Below are 24571 nucleotides of genomic sequence, written 5' to 3'. Positions count from 1 at the left end.
ATTTTGCTATTCGGGACTGTTTTGTCTGTTCATCGGAAACTTTTTGGAGGGGGGGGGGGGGTTGCATTCAAAACATTTTCAATTGTACGAGAGCGTTCTCTTTATCTAGAAATAGAAGTAAACAAGGGGAATCGATAAAGAAACTATGTTCCGACCCTTTAAATAATAATTAATAACCGCCTCAGCTTCTCAGCCGGCTATTATAGCGCTCTATTTTTTATTCGTCGTACTAAAATTTTTTTGCTTTACCTTAGTTCACAGCTCCTTCAAAATTTTGCGTGAAATCTTTTTTGACTTCACTAGGCTATTTTCACTCTTCTGTCGTTCTGATAAAAGTGTTTTTAGACAGCAGTTGCTCGGCAAAGCAGTTCAAATCGAACAGAGTCACTTTAAAAAAAAGGAAATCAGAAAGAGAAACGGCATAAACCCGTAAAGCCCAATTTTAGATGCCCGTTGCTCGAACTTTGTTCTTAGTTACCATCTCTAATGATGATTGGAATTGATACTAGCCCCTCTGTCGTCTCATTACGAATTAGGAGTATGTTCAGCTCCAATATGACATCAAAATAATTTGCACTTTAAATTTTTTTGTGAACCAAAATAGTTCAATCTTAATCTTGGTTACGGGAATCAACGCCAGCAATTTTCCGGCAATCCGCCGGGTATGTGTAAATACATAGAAATTGAGAAACGAAAAATTATCGTCATCTTCGGTTATGTAGCATTACAGTTCTTTGGTTTTGATCTGATCTGTATTTGAAAAAAAACCATCAGCTGTAATACAATTTGCAATTTCAAATTGTCCATTGCTGCAAATAAGTTCTCGTAATGATATTTTGGGGAATCTAACTTTGAGCAGTGGACAAGTTGTCTGTCGTTTTGAGGAAAAGGAAATCATACACCTAGACGAAATCGGGCTTTTTTGCTGCAGAAAGATGTGACAATCGAGTGAAATTTGGTAATGGTTACAACTTTTCGGAAAAGTAGAGAAATTTTTATATTATATATGGTAACTTTTTATTATATATGGTAAAATTTTTATATTATATATGGTAAAATTTTTATATTATATATGGTTTTTATATTGGATATGGAAATAGGCATTTTTTGAAATGAATTGGATCTAGTCTTTTCTCTCACAGATAAAAAAGTGGGACAAGTAGGTAGAACAAATTAATGGTGTTTAAAGTTAGGTAGAACAAAGTGCTGTGTTTTGTGTATTGAAAGAAAATTGGCGTCACTTTTTTAATCTATTTCTCTAATTGTTTCGACCCACTTTAGGGGAGATGAACTATATACTCAAATTGATTCTTTTTCGTCCAGTCGATTTTGGCCGATCGATATACTCAGCGTAGAGAGTTGAGACTGGTATCATGAGAAAGCCCGTCCAGCGTAGAATATGGAATGAAAGATTTTTTTTCGTTTTCTACAGGGAGTTATCGAGGTTTAAAGTTTTCGGAAAAGTAGAGTGATTTCTGTTGTTTTTCATAATTTCATTATTGACCAAATTTTTGTCAATTTTGCTAAAACTTGTTAATATTTTTTTAAAAAAAATGTTATTTGTCTACGTTGAAGGATAAAGAAGGCTCGCCATTTTGTTTTATCCGAGTTTTTTGGTTAATATTCTTGCTAAATTTATCGAATTTGAAACTTTTTTAAATCGAAATGGGCTCCAACTACGCTTTTGTATCCTACTTGGTTTATACTTGCAGGAAGTAGAGATCTAACATCTGCCGCCACAATCTTTGAGAACTCCAAAAAAGGATAGCTGTACATTCGCTGGATTTTTCTGGAATTAACTTTTTTGCTGGTTTTTCGAAAAACAAACCTAATAATTATACAAAATGCATGATTTATTAGTGGTTTATTGAAATATTTCATTTACTAATTGCTTTTGCAAGCATATTGAATAATTAATTGTTATTGCTGGACTAGCAGAAAAATCAGGGCTAGGTTCGAACTCATGATGGATTCTTACAATCTATAATTATCCGGATTATATTAGGGAGCGGTCTTAAAATGTTTTCGCAATTTTGTTTTATGTTGATTACTGACGAGAATGATTTCAAATCCCAATCAATGACAGATCCTATTTACAACAAAAAAGGCCAGATAAAAATATAGTTTGCTTTCAGAAAGAGTTTTTTGAATGTAATCGTCGAGTTTCGGTGATAAATGTAATCATCGATAATTAATGTTTGCTAATTTTTGTTTTTGCGTGTGTCTTGTCCAGTACCCTAATTGATGGCAAGTCTCATCGGCTCTTTAATCCAGCTTTATTTTTTCAATTAATTGTTAAGATATTTGAATTTTTCAACAATTTCTTTCTTTCCTCATTTGGTAGAAAATTAAATCAAAACGTGGATGGGCGGGGTCGGAACATCATATGCAAACCCACATTACCGAGCCTCTTTGTTGTTTTCTAAAAAAGAAATTGGAATTCTGATAAGGGTTATCATTAACGCTGAGAGGAAACATATGCAAAAGAAAATTACGCGCGTCAAGAGCATCTAATTGTTTCATTTACACAAGTTTCCTCATTTGATAAAAGCAAGTTCTGCCTTTTCACGTTCTCTAGAACGAATCGCTGAGCTTGAGTGAGATTCAACCAAAGCCAACACCTACCTTGTCGTTCGAGAGCACTTCATCTGACCTAAGTGTGTTATGTTTGTTGATGGAAAAGTTAAGCGGTAGAAATTTTTTCCCACTATTTTGCCCGGGCGTTATTCGATTTTCTTTTTTTTGTTCAATAATTTAGTCCTGTTTTTAAACGCAATTTTCGAACTTTTACCATTTTTCCGTCGAACGCGGTAACTTTTCGTGCTCAAAAACGGTATAAACAGTCAAATCCCAGAGTTCATTAAGTGGCTGAGCAGCACTTTGAGTATGCGATTCACCTAAACTGTTGGGGACATCAATTTATGGCGTGAATGGTGGTTCTTAATACTAACAATTTGGCCCCCTCTCAGTCACCCAACTCCACCCGCTCACCCCCACACTCCGCCATACCCCTCGTCCACCGTCCTCGACCTGGCGATGTGGACCTCCGCCCTCGTTTTTCATGACACAAGTGGACAGATCACTAAATGTTGAAATGACAAAAGCAAACGTTTGAAGCTTAAAGTATGAATTTTTGCTTTAGTTTGAAGCTTAACTTCTTTTGAGTCAAATTAATAACTTATTCACATTGCTTCTAAGTATCTCTATTCCGTCCGTAGCATGTCGTTCAAATCATCTGTTTGTCCAGAGCTTTCTTCAGGTCTGAAGCCTCAAGGAATGTTTGGTGGCTCACAGATTAGCTTTTTGTCTCATTAAATAATATAATTTTTGCAATTGTTCAAAATTATTCGATTAGAAAATTTTCTCAGCTTTCTCATTCGTTGAATCCTACTATTTCGTTCTGCTGTTTAAAAGTTTTCTTTCTGTTGTATTTTTTATGTCTTCGATCTGCTTTGTTTTTTTCTCAGGTTCGGATTTCTTGCATCTTTCTAATGTCGGTTCTCAGGACCTTTTCTGCTATGTTTCGGTTGGTTGTTCTCAACCAGTCAAGTTTTAAATATAATAACTAATAATTAATTGCTCTCAAACGAAGTTCTAGCAGTTATATTAGTCCTCTCGGTCTTTTTTATGCGAATTTTCGTTTGACCGATTTTTCGTCTGACCCATTTGACTTTTTGATAAACATGTAGCGCCCAGTGGGCATTAAGTGCTCTTAGAGCCTTTCAGCTCACTAGTCTCCAAGTATGCGATTCACAGAAACTGTTTTTGAGACTTAAACTTATGGTATGAAGGGTGGTCCGTAGAAGTTGGTCGTTTGAGAGCAACCTGACCGACGTTAGTCGGTTATGTTATTAGTTTTGATTGTAATTTTTGTCAACTAATTTCAATGATATATACCACGTGATCTTGTTTTTAGACTCGATGCGGTGTTATAGTTGTTTTTTTTCGATAAGAGCAATCAAAGAAACCGGAAGTTCATGGAGTGAATAAAATTGATAAAGTTATTTCAGTGATAAAATTCGAAAAGCGGAGAAAAGAGTGATTCTTTTGTTCATACCTATTTTTGATAGAGCGCGAGAAATTGTGTGAAAATATTTTCGCTAAGCGAGTGAATTTTTTGTTCACATGCTTCTTTTCAAGCTGCTGTTTTTTGTTTCGGGTTTTTTATGTTGTCTAACAGTTTATTGTAGATAAAAGGAATAGTATTCAGCATGTTTTGATGCCTTTTGAAGTTGTTTTCAAATAACCGGATCAATGACAGATCCTATTTACAACAAAGGCCAGATAAAAATATAGTTTGCTTTCAGAAAGAGTTTTTTGAATGTAATCGTCGAGTTTCGGTGATAAATGTAATCATCGATAATTAATGTTTGCTAATTTTTGTTTTTGCGTGTGTCTTGTCCAGTACCCTAATTGATGGCAAGTCTCATCGGCTCTTTAATCCATTTTTATTTTTTCAATTAATTGTTAAGATATTTGAATTTTTCAACAATTTCTTTCTTTCCTCATTTGGTAGAAAATTAAATCAAAACGTGGATGGGCGGGGTCGGAACATCATATGCAAACCCACATTACCGAGCCTCTTTGTTGTTTTCTAAAAAAGAAATTGGAATTCTGATAAGGGTTATCATTAACGCTGAGAGGAAACATATGCAAAAGAAAATTACGCGCGTCAAGAGCATCTAATTGTTTCATTTACACAAGTTTCCTCATTTGATAAAAGCAAGTTCTGCCTTTTCACGTTCTCTAGAACGAATCGCTGAGCTTGAGTGAGATTCAACCAAAGCCAACACCTACCTTGTCGTTCGAGAGCACTTCATCTGACCTAAGTGTGTTATGTTTGTTGATGGAAAAGTTAAGCGGTAGAAATTTTTTCCCACTATTTTGCCCGGGCGTTATTCGATTTTCTTTTATTATTTGTTCAATAATTTAGTCCTGTTTTTAAACGCAATTTTCGAACTTTTACCTTTTTTCCGTCGAACGCGGTAACTTTTCGTGCTCAAAAACGGTATAAACAGTCAAATCCCAGAGTTCATTAAGTGGCTGAGCAGCACTTTGAGTATGCGATTCACCTAAACTGTTGGGGACATCAATTTATGGCGTGAATGGTGGTTCTTAATACTAACAATTTGGCCCCCTCTCAGTCACCCAACTCCACCCGCTCACCCCCACCCTCCGCCATACCCCTCGTCCACCGTCCTCGACCTGGCGATGTGGACCCCCGCCCTCGTTTTTCATGACACAAGTGGACAGATCACTAAATGTTGAAATGACAAAAGCAAACGTTTGAAGCTTAAAGTATGAATTTTTGCTTTAGTTTGAAGCTTAACTTCTTTTGAGTCAAATTAATAACTTATTCACATTGCTTCTAAGTATCTCTATTCCGTCCGTAGCATGTCGTTCAAATCATCTGTTTATCCAGAGCTTTCTTCAGGTCTGAAGCCTCAAGGAATGTTTGGTGGCTCACAGATTAGCTTTTTGTCTCATTAAATAATATAATTTGTGCAATTGTTCAAAATTATTCGATTAGAAAATTTTCTCAGCTTTCTCATTCGTTGAATCCTACTATTTCGTTCTGCTGTTTAAAAGTTTTCTTTCTGTTGTATTTTTTATGTCTGCGATCTGCTTTGTTTTTTTCTCAGGTTCGGATTTCTTGCATCTTTCTAATGTCGGTTCTCAGGACCTTTTCTGCTATGTTTCGGTTGGTTGTTCTCAACCAGTCAAGTTTTAAATATAATAACTAATAATTAATTGCTCTCAAACGAAGTTGTAGCAGTTATATTAGTCCTCTCGGTCTTTTTTATGCGAATTTTCGTTTGACCGATTTTTCGTCTGACCCATTTGACTTTTTGATAAACATGTAGCGCCCAGTGGGCATTAAGTGCTCTTAGAGCCTTTCAGCTCACTAGTCTCCAAGTATGCGATTCACAGAAACTGTTTTTGAGACTTAAACTTATGGTATGAAGGGTGGTTCGTAGAAGTTGGTCGTTTGAGAGCAACCTGACCGACGTTAGTCGGTTATGTTATTAGTTTTGATTGTAATTTTTGTCAACTAATCTCAATGATATATACCACGTGATCTTGTTTTTAGACTCGATGCGGTGTTATAGTTATTTTTTTTTTCGATAAGAGCAATCAAAGAAACCGGAAGTTCATGGAGTGAATAATATTGATAAAGTTATTTCAGTGATAAAATTCGAAAAGCGGAGAAAAGAGTGATTCTTTTGTTCATACCTATTTTTGATAGAGCGCGAGAAATTGTGTGAAAATATTTTCGCTAAGCGAGTGAATTTTTTGTTCACATGCTTCTTTTCAAGCTGCTGTTTTTTGTTTCGGGTTTTTTATGTTGTCTAACAGTTTATTGTAGATAAAAGGAATAGTATTCAGCATGTTTTGATGCCTTTTGAAGTTGTTTTCAAATAACCGGAATTTTAGGCTAATTTGAAATTTTTGCAGATTTTTTAAGTCTTTTAGCGATTTTTGGTCCATTGTATCGTTTTATTCAATTTATCAGATAAGGAATTAAAGCCTCATGCTTCTTTTGCTACAAATTTGTCTCTATCTGTAAAATTTGACAAAAATTGATAAATTTTGCACATTTTTTTGTAGTTTTTCACCCCTTTTACCCTTTTCTTCAAAATGGAGTTTTTTGTGAGCTCATTGAGGCTTAGCTGATATTTTGTGGTTAGATCAACATTTGTGATCGCATGAAACTGCGTTTTTCGTTTGTATGCGTACTTTTACTAAATGAAAAATAAGTTGTATTTTCCTGATTTGAATTTTCCTAAATTTTCGTTTAACTTATTTCGACGAATTTTTTTTATTGTTTAAAGATTGTTGTTTTCTTTGCATTGATGCGTTCTGCAGGATATTAGCGATTTGAAAAGCCAGCTCTTTCGGGGGATACGACTTCGAAGAAATTTCTCGAGCGAAATTCATCAGCTTTTTGATTTTATATTTTTAATCTTTCTCGAATAGTTTATTGACATAAATGTTTTATGTGAGACGGAGGTTGACTGCTGCTTAAGCCAATTTCTGCTTCATGTCGATTGAGGAGTCTTCCGGTATGTTTTTTGTTTGTCCTCTGTATCGATTATACAACTTCATTAGCTCAGGACATTAATTTTTGCAGTAACTGCTACAGTTTAACAACTGAGTTGAGTGCGTGTGTGACTTTATTTGTTAATTTCTCAAGAGTTTTTCGTTTTTGGCTTTTTGAAAATTTTCGATGTTTTTAATCAAATGTGGCTTGCCTCAGTCTGAAAATGGCATCTAAAATTAAAACAAGGCGGCTCGGTAATGTGTGATGTCACATAAGGTTCCGACCCCGCCCATCCACAATTTTGGCATAATTGTCTACCAAATGAGGAACAGATAGAAAAACCCAAAAATTATTTTTTGCGAATCCCAAAAAAGTCCAAGTCTTTTTCAAAAAATTCTGTATGAACGATAAGATAGCCTCCAAAGCAAATAACTCAGTGGAGCAAAAATTGATGCTTTAGATTGCTGTAATATGTCAATATTAAGAAAGCGAGTCAAGACGAACAGCAAAATCAAACAACAACAACAACAAACATTAATTACATCAAAAAATTTATGTCCCTCTTAAAAACAAAATTTAATAACAAAGTCAACATACCGTCAGATAAACATGAAACTAAACAAAAATAACTTATAAATCACCAGAAAACATATGCGACCAGTCCATAAAAAGGTTTGGTAACAATTATACAAAAAAGAACAAAAACAGTAAAGTAAAAAAATTAATTTATTTTTTTGAAACAGTTAACTTCAAAGTAATAAATACCATTAGGAATCAATTAATATTACCACAAATTTACGATTACCACTGTTTCTATAGAAGGGCATTAGGACCTGTCCTTATTCATTTTTTAAAGCGGCTAAAAAGAACAACAAAGAACAAACAAAATTTCAATTGAAACTTGCCAGAAAACGCTGTCAAAACCGTCAAGCCAAATTTTGGCACTAAAAATATATTTGATTTCGCCTTCTTCAAACAGCTATATTGTAGTACGTGGCCATTCATTAGTAAGACTAGGTAACAAGTAGACAAAAAAGCGAAGTGCTAAAGTATGTAATACTTTAAATTTTTTTTTCGAAACAAAATTACATTCTATGTCATGAAAGGCATTAATTACAAAAAGAGCTATTTAAATAGGGTCGTTTATTCATGAAAAGGAAGCCCTCGAGACCTGTAATTATCCAGAATATTTCTTGCATCTACAAAAAGAACGTCAAATCTGACAAAAATCAAATTAATTTACTTTTTTTGTGAAAAACCGGTGTCGAAGCCAGTAAGGTCATAACAAATTCTTTAAAAAAAAGATTTTGGGACACCAATACCTTTTATTCCCTTGACACCCATAATGTCATATTTGACCTGTAATTAAATAACGAGATTAGGTAACAAAAAGAAACATAAAAAGAACAAAATTGCGAAGTTAAAATTTTTTTTTTAAATATTGGAAAACGATTGTTTTCAAAGTCATGAAAGCCATCAGCTATCTACTAATATCAGAATATCCGTTCTTCTATTCTTCCATGAAAAGCCAATGAAAGCTATCACTATACAGGAAATTTCATACGACCGAAACGACAAAGTATAAATGACAGTTAGAGACAAAATTAAAAAATTCAATTGATTTCTTCAAGAAAGAGGCGTCGAGGCCGTTAAAACGATGATGTATATCTTTCAGGATTTTAATATGTTCAATTGTGTTTTATTCAGATTGCTAATAAGGTGACATGAGAACTGTCAATAATGTGATAATGTGACAAAATTAGAAAACGTGAAAAACTGGCAAATATCAAAACAAACAAAAATCTGAAATCTTGTAGTATCAAAGCAAGAAAACAATAACTTCAGGCTTAAAACTGCAACCGAGAATAAATGTTAAATCAGTAGAAAGAAGAATCAGTCTTTCTTTGCTGACACTAAGCTGGAAGTTGAACAAATTAAGAAAAAAATAGAGGAAAAGTAATTAACAATTATTTATGGAAAATTCAATTATTTTTTAAAAAAGAAACGACCGTAAACTTTCAATTAAAAAACTAAATGCATTAGCTTGGAGCTGCTTAGCAAGCGAATTGGTTGGTTGGACCTATCACTCCTGAGCTTTGATTTGATATGTTCTGTTCTTTATTATTAAAAAAAAGTCTTTTTTTTTTTAAAAAAAGACCGACTGATTACAATTCGATTTTTTTTGGATTGTAACAATCCAAGAATGGCCCAAAACTAGCCCTGCTAATACTTATTGTCCGTTAGGAACAATTGATTTTTCGAATGTTGTAGATATAGATAATTTGTTAGTTGAAAACTCAAAATAAATTCTGCATTTTTGATATTCAACTAGTAAACTTAGCAAAAAACGGCAAAGTTTTAACTCCAGTGCACTCTCAGCAGACTCTGAAGTAGAAATAGCCCCCCTCTGAGTCTACAAAGATTGTATGAGTGTTGTTTGGGGGTGTAATGTCGGCAAATTTAATCAAAGTGGACTAAAGTAGCTTATTTCGTGCTGTTTTTGATGAAAAAGGCTAAATTTTGAAATGTTTATCCAGATTTTTTGACCAGAAAAATTAAATCAAATTAATCAACAATGCCTGTTCGTCTTCAAAAATAAAATCAATGACATTATTTTTAAAAATTATAACAAATTTTAGCAAAATTGACGAAAATTTAGGCAAAAATTCCGGAAAATGTGAATAAAAACAACGTGAATTCACTCTTCTTTTCTCAGAAGTTTAAACCTCGATAACTCCCTGTAGAAAACGAAAATTAAAAAAATCTTTTTAATTCCATATTCTACGCTGGACGAGCTTTCTAATGATACCAGTCTCAACTCTCTACGATGAATATATCGAGCGGCGAAAATTCACGGAACAAAAAAAAACCCATTTGAGTATATAGTTCCTCCCCCCTCAAGAGGGTCGGAACAATAAAAGAATTGAGATCTAATTGAAAGTCGGCGGAGGTTATCATCAAAACGTTATCACTAATTTTCACAAGCCTTGGTTCCTTCTTGAAATTGGGTAAATTTAATAGGTTGTGTCAAAAATGTTTACCAAAATAGCTTACTTTAAAGTTTTGGGAGAAGAACGGTCGGTACATTAACTTTTTGGCATGTTTCACATTCAATCAGGTTTTAGTTGTTGCAGCTCTGTTCTGTCCTTCGTAATCTGCCAATTCTATTTCATTTCAGCTGTGCCTTTAAAAATGTTTGAAGAATGTTAATACATTTTAAAGCGATTAGATTGCTGGAAAGTGTTACAGTACAGCAGTGGAAAAATCTGCAATCTTTTGAATACCTGTTCAGTGATGATTTTGATGGCTCTGATTTTGTATATATTAGTGTTGATGCTTAAGGTTAGCCATGACTTCGATGCATGCTGTCTTTCACGTAAATCACCCGCCTACCTCAGTTGAGACGGCGGTGTGGTGTTATTTCACAACCCTCAAACATAAACAACTCGTCACTTTCGGAGCTAACCAGATGACAGTATACAGACTTGGTTGCCGCGATAATTCCGAAACGACAGGTGTATTCACGGCGCGTGCTAAATTAGAACAGGTTGCTTCATTTCGGTTATTTGGAAACGTAATTTCGGCAGGCGTGGTGCGTCGGAGCGCTCAACCTGATGGCGAACAAGATATAACCGATGCTTTAATTTTAACCTTCCAACCTGCCTATGCTGTGCTTTTGTGCTATGATCACGCATCGAACGATTTGAAATCGTTATCGCTTTATGACTATAACGAAAGTGAGCCGACGTTATGCGATCGTCCGACGCTGCCTGAAGTTAGAGTTGACCCAGAAATGAGGTGTGCGGCCTTTCTGGCCCACGGAAGCAAAATTGTCATTATCCCTTTGAAAAAAGAACTGCAAGACGAGAGAGGATCTTCGGCAACAGAGCAGTTCTTGCAAATTTATCGGACACTGGCCAGTTTTGATATCAACTTGCTTGAGTTAGAGGAACCGGTTTCGAATGTGTATGACATCCAATTTCTTCATGGGTACTTTGAACCCACGTTGCAAATTCTGTACCATCCGATTCAGACTTGGGCTGGGCGATTGGCGGTTCGCAAAGATACAGCTTCTATGATCACTTTGTCACTAAATTTAACCCATCAAGCATACCCTATTATATGGTCCCAAAGTGGGTTGCCATTTGACTGTTTCAGGCTTCTTGCGGTTCCGAAACCAATCGGAGGATCTCTTGTTTTCGGCGCAAATGTTCTGATATATCTGAATCAAAGCATTCCGGCGTACGGAGTCATGACTAACAGTTTGGCAAAAGGAACCACTGACTTTCTACTAACTCCGGCTTTCGATGAGAAAATTGTGTTTGATACATGCAGGTTGTGTCTTCTAGAGTCGGACAAGGTTGCTGTCATTCTTAAAACTGGAGATATTCACATAATTACACTCCTAACAGATGAAATGCGAGCAGTTAAGTCGTTCAATTTTCAGAAAGCTGCCACCAGTGTACTAACATGTTGTATTGTTCATTTGGGCGATAATTATTTGTTTCTGGGTTCGAGGCTAGCTAATTCCCTCTTGCTTTATTACACAAAAACTCTCGCACCAATTGGCAGAATTCGAAATACAGCCTTGACTAGGTCACCACAAAAGCAACCGGCTAACAAGAAACGTCGATTGAATACTGTGGCTGACTACATGGAAATTGTTCCCGATGAAATTGATCACCAAATTTACGGAGAGGCAATTCTACAGTCTGAAAGTATTTCGCAAGTTATATATTCTTATAACCTGGAAGTATGCGACAGTATTCTGAACATTGGACCGATTGGTAAAACGACAGTTGGAGAATCTTTGTGCATTTCAGAAGGCTTAGCCCAGAACTCAACGGATGTGGAGACGGAATTGCTTGTTGGGTCCGGTCATGATAAAAATGGAGCTATTTCCGTGCTCCAGAAAGCTGTGAAACCGACACTGATCACAACGTTTGAGCTTCCAAACTACATTGACCTTTGGACTACTCTGGGCTCGGACGTTGACGAGAAAGGACAGCAACGTCATTCGTGTTTAATTTTAGCTCGACATGATTCAACTGCGATTCTGGAAACCAGAGAGGAAATAAACGAAGTTGAGCAGAGTGGGTTTATATACAATGAAACGACCATTTTTGCGGGTAATGTTGACAAAAGGCTCTCAATCCAGGTTACACCGACCAAAGTTGTCCTTCTGGAGCATACTTTGCTTAAGTCAATGTTATCTCTTGAACCTGGTGATTCGCCCATTGTTTACGTCAGCGTAACCGATTTGTTTATTTTCCTTTTGAACTCTTCCGGAACGTTTCACATCGTGCAGATACAGCGTCTAAATGACGAGTTGGAAAATGTTGAGCTGAGTTTTGTGAAGAAAGATGTGGAACATCAGAGCGGGTTCTTAATTACATCAGGATGTCTGTACAAAGATGTCAGTGGACTGTTTGATACGAGGCAGAAATCGGTGGACAACAATACTGCTGCTGCTGCGAAGACACTCCAAACTCAAACATCGAAAGTGCAAGAAAGCGTTATCGAGCTTACCGTAGACCAGGAAGAAGAGCTCTTATTTGGAGAAAAGTCGGACATGGATCTGTCGACTGTATTTTCAGGAGTTTCCCGCGTCAAAAAAGAAGAGGGTAAAAAGTCAAATGTGTTCAAGTACACAAAAATTACCGAGGAGACCCCAACGTATTGGTGCGTTCTGGGTATGCAAAACGGTATGCTGCAAATTTTGTCGTTGCCTGACCTTAAACCATGCTTCACTGTTCACAAATTTTATCACGCGAAGAAAACCTTCACTCTATCTGGAAATCACGTGGAGGTTAAAATGGAGAGCCACTTGCTTGGCGAAGATATGAGAACGTACAAATTCCCAATAAACGAGATTCTGTTGGTTGGACTTGGAGCAAATAAGTGCAGGCCTCATTTATTTGCGTTGTTAAGTGATGAACTGATAGTTTATGAAATCAAGGAATCGGTTATTGTACAAACTCAAGGAACATTGCAAATATCGCTGCATAAGTTTTGCCACGAGACACTGCTTCATCAATACTTGGGAGAACGTAGAGTATCCAAGAAGACACCGGCTCTTTTCGCTGGACTCCCCGGGTCACAAGAAGAAGAGGAAGTAATCCTGGCTGGCGATGGATACCCGATTCCACGTACGAGTATCTCTAGACTTATTCAGCGTATCCGAGTTGTTGAAAACGTTGCGGGATACGATGGTGTGTTTGTTTGTGGGTATCACCCCCTGTGGATTTTCTTGACAGATAAAGGTGCTCTAAGATTGCATATAATGTGGCACGATGGGCCTATAGTGAACTACGCTAATCTGAACAACGTAAACTGTCCCGCCGGATTTCTCTACTTCAACCAGAAGAACCAACTTCGAATTGCAGTTCTGCCTAGCAATTGGGATTACGACGCGCACTGGCCGACTAGAAAAATCAACATCAAAGCTACAGTTCAACATGTATCTTATCATTTACAAACTAGAACGTACTGTGTAGTAACAAGTTCCTCAGAACCTGTAAATAGAATGCCAAGATTAGTCCTGGATAAACTGGATCCGGAGTTGCTAGAGCGTGATGAAAATTATGTCTACCCGACTATCACCAAGTTTGCTCTTAGGGTCATACAGCCGGATTCTTGGCAGTTTGAACCCGACGTTAAATGGGAATCGGATGAATGGGATCACATAACAGCTCTAAAATGTGTCAAATTGGCAAATGAAGGCGAACGCTCAGCTTTACAAGAGTACGTTGTGATTGGCTGCAGCCAAGTGTATGGTGAGGAGTTACCATGTCGAGGTTGGATCAGAATGTTTGATCTTACAGCCCAAAAACCCACAGAGGAAGATATTGAAAAAGGAAATACATCGAAAAAATTCAACCTTAGATTAATCTGTGAACATGAACAGAAAGGTCCGATAACGGCTATCAACGCAGTTGAAGGATTCCTAGTATCGTCATCTGGTCAAAAAATATTTATTCACACGTTTCAGTTCCAAAAGTTTACAGCTTGTGCTTTTGTAGATGCAACTCCATTCACTCTGGGAATTCACACCATGAAAAGCTTTGTACTTAGCAATGATATATACAAAAGTATTATTCTTCACAAATTTGACCCCAAAACTAAAGCTTTCAGTTTAATTAGCAAAGACACGCGACGTGTTGAAAGCATGGCTTCTACGTTCTTGGTCGACAACAAGCTGATGGGATTTTTGGTCTCAGACACAAAGTCTAACTTGAACTTGCTGATGTACCAACCGGAATTAAAAGAGAGCCATTCGGGTCAAAGATTAGTGAAGATGGTCGATTTCAATTCTGGCTGCAAAATCAACTCATTTATCAACATCAAGTGCAAGTCTTTGTTCTTCCAAACTCAGCGTAATGATCAGAGAAAAATGAAAGAGTTAGATAATAAAATGGTTTCATACTTTGGAACCCTAGACGGAGCTATTGGTTATGTTCTACCTGTACAAGAAAAGCTCTACAGAAGGCTAAGAATGCTGCAGAATACAATGTACAGCGTCTTAGTGCAATCAGCAAGCTTGAACCCCAAAGCGTACAGGTATCCTAAGGAGGGTTGGAGAACTCTGATTAATTCCAGTCGTGGAATTGTTGACGGAGATCTTATATTCCAGTTCCCCGCTCTTAGTTTGCCAGAGAAGCTGGACATTGCGGATAAGATTGGAATCGATATGCACTACATTTTGGATGATCTGGCTGAAGTGCACCATTCTACATGTGTGTTTTGATGTTGCTAAACTGTCTTTATTTCAAGTTTCGGGATCTTATTGTAAACATCGCATATCAAGTGTCGGTAACCTTGACCTTGAACTTGTTTGACTCAAAGGATTTGATCAAACAGAATTGTGTGATAGAGGACAAATCAAAGGCGAGGTTGACTGAACTTACGAGGGTGATTATACCTATTTGATGGCTTAATTGAAATCATGTTCTCTATTGTTAGATAAGATCTCGTCCTGGCCTGAATATTTGTATGTCTCTTCGCGAAAAGTTTGATTGTTCTCTAAAAAGTTGATGCTGAAATTTGTGTACTTTCTTGTAATCTTATAAATTTCTTCTTGTCTTCGATATTGGTAATTAAAACAAAAACTAATTAAACTAAGATTTAAAAATATCCAAAACATAGCATGTAACTGGGTTTCGTTTGCTTTACCGTAAAGTGGGTGTCGGAAAGCCTACTAATTTAATTAAATAAAAATGAACGGATGCATCACCTCCATATTTGAGAAGAGAAAAAAATGAAGATGACGACAGTGACCAGGAACAATATTGAAATTAGCTTGACGCAATGGTTCAGTGTGCTTCTGCGATTATCGCCTTTCATTAAAAATCACATCCTGACGGTGAAGAAAATCAGTTTGGATTGTTCTGCGTACATTTCTTTCTAACGTTGGTTTATATGTTACCTCCAGCAGAGAAGATGCATGATCTTGAAATTTTGATTTTTTTTCAAGAACTTGAAACACCAAAAAATCATTGGTCTTGATAAGATCTGAACCAGATTACCAAAGAAAACCGGCTTTTCTGTTGTTTATAAACATCTTGTTGTTTATAATTATGCTTTAACAGAAAAAGTGCGTTTGTTTCCAGAACAAAAACAATTGCTTATAATGTCACTTTTAAACTCCGGATGAAGTGGATCAATAGCAATTTTCGATGTCTTATGGGTGTAAAATCCTATCGGTTGTGATAAACAGAAAATTTAGTCACAGAACGCGGGTGTTCAGAGCCCAAAATTCATAGCTGCTTCAGGTATACACAGCAGTTACCTTCGATCGTTTCTATACTATAGGCGAAGCTTGACAAGACAGGTTTTTTTGTTTGTCTCCATTTCAAATCTTAAACTTTTCAGAGAAACTGTTGCGCACATATTGATTGTTGTTAGAATTTGAACCTGTGACCTCTGTTTTGCATTGGACTGTTGACCAGACATGGCTTTGGGGTACGTAACTGCTCCAACACAGACTGCCAAGATCCACCATCAAGAGCAGAACACAGAAGTGTTTGTGGACCAGACATGCCTTGGAAAAGGAATCGTCTATATCACCGAGGAGTAAGCATCATCCTTTGAAAATATATCGATCCGCCCCTCAAAAGTTGCTTGGGGATTGGAAACTAAATGCCTACTTTTCTGGGGGCATCGATATCTTTGATGGACACCGTCTTGAGTAATATATTGAAAAGCTCTTGAAAAATTGAAAGTGCTTTTGCAAGTCTTTTTTTTAATCTCAAGAAAAACATGGTTTCAATGTTTTCAAGGGTTTTTATTTTCTCGTGTTTCCTTGTCTTTAATGATGCCAACTGCCCATGGTCACTAAAATAATGTGTCTTATCTCTCGATGTCTTTTTAAAATATTAGGCTGAAGGCAAAAGGAAAATTTGAATCGAAGAATTGAAATATGCAAATTTTTCGACCTCATGTTTTTTGCTCGTGAGTCAAGTAGTCGCTGAATCTACGTGCTAAATTTGTTGGTATTTGCTCACAAATTTTAAATAGTCCGATCCGAATAACAATTTATGACAGTTTTTTGAAATCAGCTTAAGCGGGGGGTGTATCTAGTCCAAGGGCAAATTCAATAAATATATGGCTTGGTAAGATAATCTTAGTCGTTTTTATTAACTCATTGACATGCCATTAGTTATCAGTTTAAAGTCATAATCCAATTTTGGAATCACAGCAACGCTCGGATTAATGGCTCCTCGTCACTCTGATGATGATTTATTATGTGAATCAAAACCCACACAGTCGGGTTTTCAATTCGATTAGTAGAACCCACACAATCGGGTTTTCAAGTGGAATAATAAAACCCACACAATCGCTTTTTCAATTGCTATATTGGAACTCACACAATCTGATTTTCAATTGGGATACTTTTAACTGGTGGTCCAAGGGCTATTGTAAAATGGTATCAAACTACCTATGCATGATTGTATTCATTAACCATGATCTGCGCCCAGGCGTGAAATTGCTAAAGTTTTTTCTGGCCTCCGCTTAAACTGAAAGCATTGTTTAACTGCTGATCTTTTTTTGCTTTGGCCTAATTGTTACATTACAATGGCATCACCAAAAAAGTGAGAGCGACATTTTTTCTTAGTTTTCTGTTGATTCCGGTGAACTCAAACTCAGTCGAATCAAAGGTAACCTAATGTAAAAACAAGCCTGGAAGTATGTAATAATTGTGATCGCCCAGAAATAGTACATTTTTAACCGTTACAATCAAAACCTGCAACGTCTAATGTATTCCAGTGTTCCAAAGAAACACTTTACGACATTTTTTGTGTCATTGAGTTGCCAACCAAAGCGGACGGTTTTCCATGCATATTCCTCTCACGCATTGGGATGTAATCCGGAAACCGCGGGCCATTTATTAGGATAATTTGAACTCTATAACCATGATGTGGGCTAAGGCGTGATTTTCCGAGGACTTTTTTCATCGCTTTCTCCGCTGAAACAGAGCTTTGTTCAACTTCTCAGTTTTGCCTAATTTGGCCTAATTCTAAACTCCAAATTGCTATTGGCAAGCCGAAATGTAATAATTTTGTGGTTTCCCCAGAGTTAGTAGATTGTTAACCGTTACAATCAAAATCTGCAACGTCTAATGTATTCCAGTATGCCAAAGAGACAATATACGTCACTTTGTGTGTCATATAGTGGTTAGCGATCCAATTGACCGCTGTTCAAGTGCATTACTCTCATGCACTGTGGGATTTAATCCAAAAACAGCGGGCGGCAATATGTTCAAGGTTTTCTATATTCTCGTGTTTCCTGGTTTTTGGTGATGCCAACTGCTCGGGTTCACTGATTTTTTTAAATCTCTCGTTTTATCTTTCTAAAATATTTGTTTCACCAGAGACGTAAATTTGATTGCAAGCGAGAATTGAAAGCGTTGTATCTCAGAAAATTTTACTCTGAAATTTGCCTTTTTTGAGAATCGCTTTAATTTCTACGCCAGATCGTATTGCCGGAAAGAATTTAACTGCTCTCCAGTTTACTTCTGTTACGATGAAATTTTGTAACCTCTGCAGGATTTACTTCTTTCACAAGATGGCACATGCGGCCAATTTGGCGTAAAACCTACGAACCCTGTGGAGTCTTGTAAAGTCTATCTTGTAAGGTTATGTAAGATTTAAAAACGACTTATGAATCTTAGAGAGTTAACAAGTTAGCATTGGAAAATCTCTATTATTTCAATAGAGCTATTTAGAAACCAGTATTTGGGAGGCCATCGCCATCTCATCAATTCTATAATCGAAACTAACTAGTTTGAATGATCATTTTTCAAAAAAAAATGGTTAGCTCATTTTGGTGTCCTAATGATTTGACCTCTTAACGTAGTCTATATCTGCGCAAATTCAGCGGGCTAATGTTGATAATAGCTCCATTCTGATTAAAGAATGTTTTACAAATTGCGGAAGCTCAAATTTAGTGTAGAATTTGGACGCGACTCTTTTTTCAGTAATGTAGTGTGGCAGTCAACAGACGGAACTGGTTTTGAGCTGTTCTACCCCAACATTCAGTTGCATGCTATCTCGCGTGACAAGAACGCCTTCCTGAAAGACTGTCTCTACCTCATGGTAGAAGGCAATGTGCTCCCAGTATCTGCTTCTTCAAACAGAGACATGCAAATGGTCCAGCCAGTAGCTGAAGATGCGAACAGTGATGATGAGGACCAAGTCAATTTAGATGTCGAAGATGACATGTGTTGTGAGGTTAGAAATCATCTGATGAGACGCCGATCTAGCTGAATGGGTGTCTGAGAGAATGAGAAATTAAACGAATAATTCGCGCTCTTTCATTGTTAGGTCTGAAATGCATCGGGGGTGCAGCCACGGGGAAGTCGAAGGGAGCGTACACCAATGAAATTCAAGAAGCCTTCGGCTAGATTTCTCATTTTCTCATCCTGCTTTAAGAGCTCAGTCAGCTAGAATTCCTGGTTCCAACCTTTTAAGCCCAGATTTTATCATATAAGCTCCAGTGCACTATTAATAATTGATATCTAGTGCACTATTAATAATTGATACGTGTAAAATATGAACTATTGGAGTTCATTTGCTATTTGTTGAATCAGAAATCCCGATTAGTATTAAATTTGATCAACAAGGCCTTGTGGTCTTCATTTCACCCACGTAGCTTTCCACCAGATGCATTTCAGGTGCGTTTTTGTCCAGACAACGTGCTAGACCTAGAGCCCATGTTCCAAGCCATGAACCATTGCCAAGAGTTACACCCAGACCCTACTATGAATGATAGTGACGACAGTGATAACAATGACTTCGGTAAGCCCCTTCTCAACTTTTCAAACTTTTGTCAAACTATTCAATAGCTTTGTACATGTCATCGAACAATATATATGAAAATTAGTGACTACTACTACTATCCTTGTCTTCAGTTTGTGTTCCAGCATTTTTTTTCTTAAAGTTTTGGAGTGTCCGCGAAACTAATTGAGCTGGTATGAAAAATGTTTCATTGCTCTAAATTTTATCTTTGAAATGAGTTGAATAATTTTACTCTTTGCGAATACTAACATTGTGAATTAAAAATTTTTGCACAGTTTAGTTGTTAGTTTGGCATCAGTTACTTGGCTAAAAGGTGGTAGATTTCTGGGGTGATAAGGCCGGTCAAAGTAAACTATTGTGCATTGACGCACAAAATGTTTCCAGGTGAGTGTGATTTCACCCAGTTCGGTGCCGGAGATGGTATGATTAGCATACTGTCTGGACCCGGTCAGCAACTGCATGAAGGAGGCGATCAATCAGAAGGTGCTGCAGTTCCAGGTATGGAACAATTCTTCACACCTGATGGACAGTTTAGTGATGACATTATGCAACAGCTCCAGTCTGGTCAACAAGTCCACATAGACTTCACTTCCAACACAGTTACGGCCACCGATCCAGCGTCAGCAAACGAAACTGAACAAGGTGAGCTCTGGTTTTTGACCAATCGGTGGTATCTATCTGGGGATCTTGAATTATGGTCTTTTCGGAAACTGGAATTTTTCTAGTATTGGAGCTTTGAAAAGCAAAATTTACGTTTGCATGAATTGGTGATATAAACTTAGTTGGTTATAGAGACAAAGCTGTTTGCTGAGCGTAGCTATATTGCGGTTTTCGTGTTTTTTACAATTCGAAGAGTTTGAATTGTATTGGGACACTGTCTTTTTTAAAAGATGTTTTCACACTTTTTCAGATGACTTTTAGCTTTCGAAAGGGGATGAACAGGTAAACGGGATAAACTTGATTGAAATTGGTCAAAGATCATAGTAGGCTTTTGCAAGCCGGTTTCCGTGCCTGTTTGAAATGGCGTTCGTATCTGTTTTTTTATGGTATATGTTTTGGTAATACAAAATTAATTACAAAAAGTTTGATTTTGCTATTTTCATTTTGTCATTTTTCGGGTTTTCGATCTTTAGGGGCAAATGAATATTTCTCCGGGCTTGCATATGAGTTAATTGATACTCTATAACCACAACCAAATAGTTTTGAAGATATAAATATACTGCATTTTAACGACTTTTCACTAAGATTTGCATTTTTTCTAAGTTTGTTAAATTTGTAGACCTCTATCGAGTTTTTTTGAATAATCTTTAGGCTCAAGTTAATCGTTTTAAGAGTTTTTAGAGATGTTACTAAGCAGTTTTAATCGACAGAGAAATAGTTTTGAAGGTATTAGTATCCGGAATTTTGACACCTTTTTTGTAAAAGTTGCCATTTTTTTATAGTTGTGATTTTTCTTTTTTCAGGTTTTTTAAAAAACTTGGGAGCTCTAAAGTCTTGTTTATGAATTGGTCTAAAGTCTTGGTCTTCAAGACAGTGTTTAGCGACGTCGAAAAAGTTAGATTTTAGTATCAGGAACTTTGGTGACTTCCCATTAAAGTTTGGCTTTTCTTCACGTATTGGTGAAATTTGTCCTAAATCGAGTTTTTCGATAAATAGGGCCCATTTGTTAAAACCTGAAAAGAAACTGTTGGATATTTTTCAGCAAAATAGTTTGAAAGATATTAAAATAGAAATTTTGCAATCTTTCATTACAATTTGCCATTTTTTCAATTTGCAAACTTTTCCGAGTTTTTCTTTCTTCAGGGGGCCATTGAATCTGTTTGAAGACTTGTGATTGTGCTAGTTGGTATATTTTAGCAATTTAATTTTGCTTTTCAGGACATTAGATAGAACTTTGTCATTTTTTACTTCAGCTATTTTTGTAAATTTTAAACATGTAAGTTAGTCAGTCATTCTGCATATTTTAGCTACGATGAATTTATTTTGATGAAATTAGTATGAATAATTAAAATGAATTAGTATGAGAAAAGTGCAATAATTGTGTGCTTCAAATTTTTTGAATTTTTGTAGTTTTTTTGAATTTCTGGAACTCAAGTTTCCAATGAATACTTTTTGAGCTTTTTCTGCCTTTGTGTAATTAATAGAATTTTGACTTTGGTTTTGAATACATTGACATCAATTATCAAGAAGCTGTATTGAATACTATTGCTATTTCTTATGTGTTTTTGCCTTTTTCTGGCCATTTATCACGCATTTTTCTACTTGGCTTCCAAACTTCCTTGCTGTTCCATCTAAACTTGATTGAAAACCATTTTTATCCTGAAATCGTTTACATTCTGAATGCCGGCATTGTTATAATCTGAATGCGTAAATTTATGTATGTTTGATTCGGTAATATTCATGTGTTCTGCTGGTCAGATAGTGGATTATTCGTTTTTCAGTCAATTCTGCTGTTCAGGACTTGTACTGCTGTTTTTTTGTGCATGCGTTTTCATGATTTTTGAAGCCAAATTTGAGAAGTGATTTTGGTCACGCCGAAACAGGAAGTGGAGCAAAAAGTCGATTGGTCATGCGGCGTGAATTTTTTTCACTTTAATTTTAAAATAGAGGTAGAAAACATTGCTTGAAACGAAAATTCGCTTTCTCGTTTGTGGTTTAAGAAGCGGCTTTTTGAATTTTTGATGAGATTTCTTTGCAATTGTTTTTCTCAATCCATCCAAAGTTTCAAGTCTGGTCTTGCTATTCGTTTCTGTTTCGTCGTCCAACGCTCTTCTCTTTTTACGTTTGTTCACACAGCAAAGCTGATAAAGTCAAAGTTATCTTTCTAACGGCGTGGCGTTTTCACGCTTGGCGCCATTTCTAACTCTCCAGTGTTTTAGTTCATTTGCGCGATTAGATTTTTGATGATACATGTTTTACATCACTGAATAAAATGTATTTTGAACTTTAATACTTAAGTTGAAGTTGAATTAATTTAAGGTCAAAGTAACTCATATGTGTAACAAAGGTCCCTAATAAAAAGTCTTCTCACAATACTTATTAATTTATTGCTAAATGTTCTTTACATCGTTTTCTGAGCGGCGTTAAAATATTTCTAACTTATATATGTATACTTCTCAATCTGTAATATTCGGCACTCAAGTCTATTTCGCAGCTTTTCAGGCAATCTGTCGGCTATGTTTTTTCAGCCTGCTTTTAGTTTATGTCTTTTTCAGCCTGCTTTTGGTTTGTATTGAAAAGCTATAAGTAAGATATAATTTGATAATTTGAGTCTTTGTAGGCTCGATAGTGCGGATCAATATAGCTGTCGGCGAGAGTTATTCGTCCGACGGTTGTAGGTTAGTGTTTTCTAAGTTGATTTTTATCTAAATTTTTTCAGGTTATCTAAAGTTTTTGGCTTGGTCTGTTTTTAGGTAGTGATCAGTTGTGTTACCCGCACAAAAATGCATTTTTGTTGTTCAAATTTTCATGTTGCGAACTGTTTTGAAGGGTAAAAGAGAGAAACTTGCTGCGCTCGAAACTTCTTGGATCTCCTAAATTAATTAAACTGTTTGGAAATAAAATTAAGTCAGAATTAGTTTTTAACGTTGGGCATATTTTTAATTTCTAGATAGATATATTTAGATTTTTGCTTTTTCAGTCTTCACTGCTTGATGTATTTGTAAATACAGTATTGTTTTAGCTTCTAACGGCGGAGATGCCGAGCAAATGGAAATGGAGGATAATAACACAGGCAGCTGAGCAGTTAATTCAATTTGAAACCGAATTTTGAACAGGGAGAAAAATGTTACTCTCTGAAAACGTGCAATGTACTCGTGACAAAAAAGAACTTTAACTTGTAAAAAAATCTTCAAATTACTGCTGAGATAGCATTGATGATGTTGATTAGAGCTGATTCTAACCACCTGCAACGTGCTTGTTTTAATTTATTTATGGAAAATAAATCACTGCTTGGATATTTGTTGCATTTGTTGACTGAATTCTGTTAATTTTCAGACATAATTTAGTTTTGGAAGGAAGAGTTTTTCATAGTTCTTTGACTGATCTACTTACTCAAATTTAACACCTTATATGGTCAAAATTGATGATAAAAATTCTATCATTCAATTGAAATTTTTTGTTCAAAGAGTTTATTATGTCTGTTTAAATAATTTGTTTAATTGCCTCATAGCGATAGCTGGGGCTATTATTGGCCTTCTCTTGTTTTTTACAATTCAAAGAATTTGAATAGTATTGGGGAGCTGTCTTTTTTTAAAGATCTGTTCACACACTTATTCTAGGCGCAGTTTTTTTGTTTGAACCAAGTTTCCATTTCTGCGTGACGTCATTTTTCGCTCTTAGTGCAGCGAGTTTTTTGTTCATTTGCGTGATTAACTTTTTGGTCACACTTGACCTACCTCACTCTCAAAAATGACTTCCTGACTTTGAAATTGACTTTTATTTACTGTAATTCAAAGAGGTCAAATGGGTATGTGTCACTTTAAATGAAGGTTGTTAGAGAGCAGCTATTAGAGAGGCAGCAAAAACTTATACAGATTTTGAATCAAAATGTAACATTTTAGCCTTCAATGAAAAGTCGAATTTTTTCGGTCTGCCTTTTTTTACTGTTTTTTAGATCTACAAAGCTATTGCGGCTATTTTCTTGCAATCTGCCAGCTATGTTTTAAATTTAGTTTATGCGAAGTTTTACTGTCCTCGGCTAGCTAAGTATTCTTTCAAATTCTTTTTGGTTGATTAGTGATTATGCGTTAAATGTCAGTAAATTTTCCAATTTGGCATAATGTCTTTTTCCGATGTCTCTGAAAGTTCTATTGATTGATGTTATTATGATATCATTGTATATCGATATCTATTATGACAAAGAGTGCTGGTACTCTTCTCGCCCCTTGCTTGAAAAATCCTTTTTGGATACTGACCCGCAGACGCCTGCTAGCCGGAATTAGTAAACTTGTGCAGCAGTTAATATCTTTGGTCACTTTTTTAGAAAGCTCAGAAATGCTTTTAGCTAAAGTGCGGTACTTGTTTTTGGCATGAAAATTTAATTGATTAGTTAATTTCTTAGCAATAAAATGTTTCTTGGTGGGGGATGCTATGTTTCCTGTTTTTTCCCTGACAACTTATTGAGGGAAGGTTTATTGAGGAAAAAGTCACACAGTCAGACTAAACCTTAAGAAGAGAGCTCAGTCATTCTCAACGAAATGGACTTAATAACATTTTTTTACAATTCAAAGAA

The 24571-nt window shown here is 36.1% G+C and overlaps 3 protein-coding genes across 4 annotated transcripts in view; 2 read left to right on the top strand and 1 right to left on the bottom strand.

Moving 5' to 3' along the window:
- LOC142339055 (T-complex protein 1 subunit eta-like) overlaps positions 1–24571 on the bottom strand; it is a 235886-nt gene that overhangs the window by 203897 nt on the left and 7418 nt on the right. The gene's annotated exons all lie outside the window — the stretch shown is intronic.
- Positions 10385–15126, top strand: LOC142339048 (cleavage and polyadenylation specificity factor subunit 1-like). Its single transcript, XM_075388705.1, has one exon. The coding sequence runs from the start codon at positions 10392–10394 to the stop codon at positions 14787–14789; it is 4398 nt and encodes a 1465-aa protein (XP_075244820.1). The 5' UTR covers positions 10385–10391; the 3' UTR covers positions 14790–15126.
- Positions 15880–23357, top strand: LOC142339049 (methylosome subunit pICln-like). Its single transcript, XM_075388706.1, has 5 exons — positions 15880–16114; positions 18519–18771; positions 19215–19338; positions 19723–19980; positions 23021–23357. Exons 1-5 carry the CDS (start codon positions 15993–15995, stop codon positions 23077–23079), a joined length of 816 nt encoding a protein of 271 aa, XP_075244821.1. The 5' UTR covers positions 15880–15992; the 3' UTR covers positions 23080–23357.

Source organism: Convolutriloba macropyga, chromosome 5 (assembly GCF_964194025.1).
Source record: "Convolutriloba macropyga chromosome 5, txConMacr16.3, whole genome shotgun sequence".
In the NCBI taxonomy this organism is placed as follows: Eukaryota; Metazoa; Xenacoelomorpha; order Acoela; family Convolutidae; genus Convolutriloba; species Convolutriloba macropyga.
The sequence above is the reverse complement of the archived record's forward strand: the minus strand, read 5'-3'. Positions and strand labels throughout refer to the sequence as shown.

Coding starts and splice junctions, on each gene's coding strand:
- LOC142339048 (XM_075388705.1), top strand. CDS start 10,392: ATGACTTCGATGCATGCTGTCTTTCACGTAAATCACCCGCCTACCTCA.
- LOC142339049 (XM_075388706.1), top strand. CDS start 15,993: ATGGCTTTGGGGTACGTAACTGCTCCAACACAGACTGCCAAGATCCAC. Junction 18,772..19,214: donor AAGATGACATGTGTTGTGAG/GTTAGAAATCAT, acceptor GATGCATTTCAG/GTGCGTTTTTGTCCAGACAA. Junction 19,339..19,722: donor CAGTGATAACAATGACTTCG/GTAAGCCCCTTC, acceptor AAATGTTTCCAG/GTGAGTGTGATTTCACCCAG.